General features: G+C 42.0%; 1 protein-coding gene across 1 annotated transcript in view; it reads left to right on the forward strand.

Moving 5' to 3' along the window:
* Positions 1-7499, forward strand: part of LOC311060215 (proteasome activator complex subunit 4B-like) — a gene marked incomplete at its 5' end in the record, with an annotated part of 80993 nt that overhangs the window by 68171 nt on the left and 5323 nt on the right. The window contains 3 exons of the mRNA XM_084078348.1: positions 1324-1409; positions 1724-1852; positions 3453-3608. Coding sequence (XP_083934474.1) covers positions 1324-1409; positions 1724-1852; positions 3453-3608 — 371 coding nt within the window. The remainder of the gene's footprint in view (positions 1-1323; positions 1410-1723; positions 1853-3452; positions 3609-7499) is intronic.

A 7499-nucleotide genomic window follows, 5' to 3' on the forward strand; every position in this document is an offset into this window, starting at 1 on the left:
ATTGCCTGTTGTATGTTGATTGATCTTTTAAGTCGTAAAAGGCATTATGTTAATTTCATTTCAAACCTTTATTTATTCTCATACATACAAGACATTGAGGTTGCCCTCATTTGCAGTGTCGTCGAGATACATCACAGTACAATTTCATTTCATTGTAGTATAAGTATGTAGGCTACATCATCTATCCTGCCTGAGTGGCACATTGATTGATATATTATGCTTTAAAGCCTGAAAAATAGTTTGGAGAAGTTGTCCATCGCAAAGCGTATTGTAGCCTAATATCAAAGCTAAAAGATGTAAAAACATAAATAAAAATGTTGTCCGCCTATTATTATTTCCCTCCATTAAAAGTTGAACTATGGAGATATGAGGTTTCTGCTCAACAGCAACGATATGATCACAATAACATAGTTACAAACATACAGTACACTTATACCTGTTCTATTTTCTGTTCCTGGATGCGAGCCTAAAAATATCCTCGTCTCCTGCCAGTTTCCAACAACAAAAAGTAAACACAGATAAAATTCAGCAATTATACCTTGATGACACCCGTTTATGACGCATAATTTCTCCTCATGCCTCCGCAGTGACGTGGATTATGCTGATAAATATCCTGCTTCCAAAACAAATGATTCTAAATCATTAATCCATTAAGACCGGGAACGCATCTCTGTCATTTTAGATTTTAGCGTTAAAAAAATAGCAGATATACAAGCTCATAGCACGGCACCGAGTGCTGCGCTATGAGCTTGTATATCTGCTATTTCTTTTAATCGTGAAGATCTGTGCAAATGTTTGAATATGTTTTTTTAAGTGAACATTTGTAACTCAAATATTTGCTTGTGCAGGGGGTCCCTGGAACAAAATATTTTTGAGATGGGGGTCCGCTGCTAAAATACGTATCATTTTGGGTGGTCCTTGGCATGAAAAAGTTTTATAACCACTGTTATAAAATATTTAGTTCCAGGGACCCCCCCAGAAGCAAAGATTTGAGTTACAAATATTCGGTTTGCACAAAATGTCACGATTTTTCAAAAATAGCAGATCTACAAGCTCATAGCGCGGCACTCGGTGCCGCGCTATAAGCTTGTATATCTGCTCTTTTTCAATAGCCAAAGAAATCTAAAAATGACACAGATGCGTTCCCGGTCTCAACGGATTAAATACTAAATCACAAGCCTGGACGATACGCAGTGACTGCCAGAGCAGAGCAGAGCCCAGCACTAAAGCCCTGTTGTTGTTGTTGTTGTTGTTGCTGCTTTCTCCTCCTCGCTGGCAGAAACCCAGCAGAATAATGGTGTTTTATGCATTCTCTGTGTGCAGTTTTAAAATGGTTGATGGCCAGCGCAGGGCGCACGTTCACCACCCCTGTACACCAGCAACTGCAGCTTCTGCCTTTACTCTTCAAGGTAACGGCACACACACACACACACACACACACACACACACACACACACACGAACACACATACACACACTCTCACGCACTCGCACGCACACGCACGCACACACACACACACACACACACACACACACACACACACACACACACGTGCACACGCCACCAGGTCCCCAGCACAGCATTATTACCCACTCAATCTTACTTGCCCATTAAACTCAATTTCTCTCTTCATTTACTCAAAATGGTCCATATCTCTCTGTCTCCCTATCTCTCTCTCTCTCTCTCTCCCTCTCTCTCTCCCTCTTGGTCTCTCGCCCTCCAGATTGCCCCGGTGGAGATTGATGAGAGCTATGATGAGATGAAGCAGGATGCGCGCACGTGTCTTTCTCTGATGTCCCAGGGCCTGCTGTACCCCCAGCAGATCCCTTTGGTCTTGGCAGCCCTGGAGGAGGTATATACAGCAAAAACATACGTGCACACGTGCACGCACACACACACACGTATACACACACGAGCGTGTGCGCACGCCACCTGCCTCCTGTCAGCTTGAAAGCGCGATTTCCACGCCGTGGAGGTGTCGCGCGACGAAAATAGCCGATCTACAAGCTCACAAGACGCCGCGGACGCGATGCCTTGTGAGCTTGTAGATCGGCTATTTTCAGGTGTGTTTTTAGCCTCGAAACGACCCTTGTTCTTTTAATAATGTGCTTTCACTGACCCAGACGTTCTGAGTGGCAAGCCCTTTTGTAAATTGCCAGCTTTTTCAAATTGCTCTTGTCAAATGCACCTCCAATCACACACACACACACACGCACACGCACACGCACACGCACACGCACAGGCACACACGCACACACACACACACACACACACACACACACACACACACACACACACTCACACACACACACACTCCCTAAGGACCACAGGGTCATGAAAGTCCTCCTTTGCCCTCCACTCCACTATAATGCACCTCCCACACACACACACACACACACACACACACACACACACACACACACACACACACACACACACACACACACACACACACACACACACACACACCGCCCCCAATCTATGCAGCATCTTGTTTCACTTTTCATATTTGATCTTAATAAACATGCTGAGGAGGCGGAAAATTAAACTTACTCACCCTCCTCATACCCAAACACCGCACCTCCCCACCTCCCCACCTCCCCACCTCCCCACCCCACACTGTCTCTGTCTCTGTGCTTCTCTGTCTCTGTCTGTCTCTCTCTCTCTCTCTCTCTCTCTCTCTCTCTCTCTCTCTCTCTCTCTCTCTCTCTCTCTCTCTCTCTCTCTCTCTCTCTCTCTCTCTCTCTCTCTCTCTCTCTCCATCTCCCTCTGTTACTCATACCTACAGTACACAGTGGTGGAAAAAGTACTCACAAAGTAAAAGTATCAATACTGCAATGCAGAAATAGTCTGTTACAAGTACAAGTCCGGTATTCAGAATTTACTTGAGTAAAAGTACAAAAGTATTGGCGTAAAAATGTATTAAAGTACCAAAAGTTAATTATGCAGAAATCCTCCATTTCATGTTTTCAAAATGTATAAAATCATTTGAAAATAGCCAAAGTCTATTTAGGGCTGAAGTGGGTAATGTATATTTTTTTGTAATAAAAAACATTTTTTTTGTAATAATAATCAAAATCTACAAAGTAACTAGTAACTTAAGTTTTCAAATAATTGAGTAAAAGTATAGTATTTTCCTCTTAGATGTAGTGGAGTAGAAGTAAAAGTATAGAACATTGGAAATACTCCACTAAAGTAAGAAAGTACAGTACTTGAGTAGATATACTTATTTTATTCTTATACTATTTTATACTTAATATTACTTTACACCACTGTACCTACATTGTTTATTTTGTATGTTATTTTATTGTTGAAACAGTTTTTTGTTGGCTGCTAGCTACTCTTGGCCAGGTTTTCCTTTCCTTTTCTTTCCAAGAATCTTGATCTCAACGGGGGAACAGATCCGGTTAAATAAAGGTTCAATAACAAAGAAAACCCTCTCTGCTCCCTAGATGGTGAGCAACAGGTCGTGGCACGCGCGCTACTCTGTGCTGACCTACGTGCAGATCATGGTGTTTTACAACCTGTTCACCCTCCTCAGTCTGCCCGCCGAGGTGCTGCGCATCCGCACGCTGGTGATGCAGCTACTGCTGGACGAGCAGCTGGAGGTATAGTAGCACACACACACACACACACACACACACACACACACACACACACACACACACACACACACACACACACACACACACACACACACACACACACACACACAGTAAAAAAGCGCATATGAAACTACAAAAATAAATACATTTTTAAACATTTTTTGGAAAAAAGATCTAAACATATTTTTTTCAAGATTTTTCAAAAATAGTAGATATACAAGTTCATAGCGCGGCACTCGGTGCCGCGCTATGAGCTTGTATATCTACTATTTTTGAATAGCCAAAGAAATCTAAAGTGACACAGATGTGTTCCAGGTCTTAATGGGCTAATATGCGTGACAAAAGGTTTTCGTTGTAAATAAATGTGGACTTTATGAAATAATAGCAGACCTATTGACCAATGACCATTTTATGATCAAAGCTTTGCTTTCACCTCGTCAGAGGAATCCATGATTTGCACACCAGTGTTTTCATATCAGCGCGGCAGCTGGCTTGCCTTGCGGTATGGTGGTGCGCATGCATTGCGCAACACCAACTTATTTTTTTGCGCCGCAGTAATCGGACTCTAAACCAGCATAATCATCGCACAAGATGCAAAGCCATTCATGTCGCTGCTGCACTAACATGATTCTAGGTCTGTCTAAAACATCACACACAATCTAAACAGCACGCGCACACACACAGTCACCGGCTTCGAATGCTATCAATGCATTGAATGGGAGATTATCACGTTTTATCAGACCATTGAATGGGCGAGTAGGTGACGAGTAGGCGATACACGGACCTACCCGCGATTTGTCAGACCATTCATTGGGCGTAATCAGGAGCTACTGACCTACTTTGGAGGCGGAGCAGTCCCCACAACAATATTTACGATTCTGTGCCTATCGGTACATAACTCCAACGGCACTGAGTAGGCTCAGGCGAGCGTCGCACCGCTCAGGACGGCAACTCGGTCACTTTAGCTCCCTCGGTGGTCCTTCGCGGGGCTCTAGCTCGCCTGAGACTGCGCGCCTCCGTCATGGTCCGAAACCAAAACAACCAAAACCAAAACCGAAACTGAACTATTTAAGTCATCTCCGTTGGTAGGTCAGTATGTCTTGATAACACCCAATGAATGGTCTGATAAATCGCGGGTAGGTAAGTAGGTCGCCTACTTCGCCCATTCAATGGTCTAATAAAAGGTGATAATGTCCCATTCAATGCATTGATAGCATCCGAATCAGGTGACACAGTAGGCATACTACGGGTCTTCTCGGATCCACTCGGGTATTATTACACATAATGATGGACAGACCCAAGTTCCGAGGTAATAGCGCCGATTCTGACCCTGTACCGAGTGATTATGATAAAACACGGATCCGACCCGGGCGGGTCTCGGGTCTTGTCCAGTATTTTCTAAGTCGGGGGGCCCGTGAAGAGCTCTACTATGAACTAAATGATACGCTCCTTTTTCCTTTCATCAACTTCACATCGTGCTGCGCTCAACAAGGCACTCCAAACGACACCAGGCAAGCTGCAATATGCTGTCTCCCTCCCCCCCTCGAAAAATAAACACTACTAATAATATGCTAATAATGCCATTAGAACATCAGCCGGTCTGGTGTTCCCTGTGAATTAGGAGGCCGACGGCAAGAGAGAGAGAGACTGGTGGATAAAAAGGTTCAGCATGTTGCATCTGCTACATGAGAGCAGGTGACATCAGTCAGACATCACCCCAGTGTGTCGAACAAGGAGCAACGACATACGCTACAAACATAACCCGCAGCATTTTAGCCCATTAAGACCGGGAACGCATCTGTGTAACCACTTAAACCATTATTTTATACTTTGGCTATTGAAAAATAACAGATATACAAGCTCATAGTGCGGCACCGAGTGCCGCGCTATGAGCTTGTAGATCTGCTATTTTATAAAAATCTTGAAAATGTGCGCAAATCTTTGAATGTGTATATTTTTTAAAGCGACCATTTTTAACTCAAATCTTTGCTTCTGGGGGGTCCCTTTTTAGATGGGGGCACTCGGTGCCGCGCTACGAGCTTGTATATCTGCTATTTTTTGAATAGCCAATAAGTATAAGATAATGGTTAAAGTGGTTCAAATCTAAAACGATGCTTTCCCGGTCTCAATGGGTTAGTCAGCCGTAGCCACCTGCCTGGTTCAGAAACAGGGCAAAGTCAATCACCACAGCATTTGGTACAGTACACGTGTTGCCGCTGATATCAGACCGGAGTGCAAAAAAACCTCAGGCTTTATAAATACGCTTATTGTAATTTAGGCCCTTCAGGAGGCCATTAACCCATTCAATACGGGAACAGTTTTTTGACGCATGTTGCTATTTATATCAGTGGTGCTCAAACTTGTTCATGTCAAGGAACCCCCAAAATGATATGTGTTTGGCCACGGACCCCCATCTCAAAATATTTTGTTCCAGCCTTCCAGGGACCCCCAGAAGCAAATATTGGAGTTAAAAATGTTCGCTTTGAAACATATATCTATTCAAAGATTTGCCAAAATGTTCACTTTTTTTTTTTTTTTTTTTGCAGATCTACAAGCTCATCGCGCTATGAGCTTGTATATCTGCTATTTCTGAGTAGCCAAAGAAATCTTAAAATGACACAGATGCTTTCCCGGTCTTAATGGATTAAAAACAGAATTGTTTGTCTTGTCTGTTTTTGTTTATACTGTTAACTAGCCTGCTAACCACAGCTGTTCAGGAATAGCTCCATCAGTGTTCAATTAAAGTAAAAAAAAAGACATATTTAGACGGGACAGTACATAATAATGTGATTTAAATACACTGGATTTAGCAAAGATGCACATTTTCCTCCGCAGTCCCCACAGAAAACATACAAACTGGCAACAAAACATGATACATTACAAGAAAAACAAGAAAAACATACTTTATGTTTCTGATTTTTCTATCAATACAACGTTTTAAAAAAAAAAAATCTAATACATTTCTTTGCCATTTCAACTTTTTTGCTGTGTTGAAAATGTACTGAACCGTTACACTTCTCTATCATATTGAGCCCAACTGTGAATTTTGTGAACCGTTGTGAACTCCTAATATTCATACAGTACTGTATACTATATATTGTCTCTGTCGGGTGGAAAACTCATATCTCCAAAACTGTTACTTTTCAGGATTCAAATTCAAAAACAGCAAAAGCAGCAGATTGACAAGCTCGAAACGTGTCGTTTCGTGCCGCGTTTCGAGCTTGTAGATCTGCTACTTTTGATGCTGTTTTCTGACGCTGTAGTTTGATCAAGTATTAACACATTGCCTGCCAGAGTTTTTTCAGATTTTTAGCTGTTGCCTGCCAGGGTTTTGCCATGTTTTTGGTACCTGTTCGCGTAGCCACAGATTTTTTTCCTCCAGTATGATTGATCCCCAGATGGTTTCTAATCACAGATGAGATTCAGGTGTGGTTTCACAAATGTCAACGAGGTCATTTTGACCTCGTTGACATGTTTGGTTGATGTTTCAATATAGCTCAAAAGCAGTAGTTTTAAACCAAAAAACAAAGTGAATTGTTTGTCCGTTTGAATTTTAACATTGAAGTGAATGGAGCAGCAAATCTTCGAACATTTTTAGCTCCTAATCTGTTCATAATTCGACAAGGGTTGAAATTATAAAAAAATGCAAAAAAAAAAAAAAAATTTTTTTTTTGAAAAAAAAATTTTTTTTTTCCCTTTTTTCCAAAGACGTATATATACGTCATTGGCAGGCAACAGCTGATTTCTAAATGACGTATATATACGTCTTAGGCAGGCAATGTGTTAAGGAAAAAACACAAAACGTTTAAATACCGTATATTTCCAAATAGCCGCCCACTATACCTAATACCCGCCGGGGGTCTGACACCATTTTGCGTATTAAACGCCCCGTCC

This window comes from Gymnoscopelus microlampas (genome assembly GCF_963454915.1).
Source record: "Gymnoscopelus microlampas genome assembly, chromosome: 14".
Classification (NCBI taxonomy): Eukaryota; Metazoa; Chordata; class Actinopteri; order Myctophiformes; family Myctophidae; genus Gymnoscopelus; species Gymnoscopelus microlampas.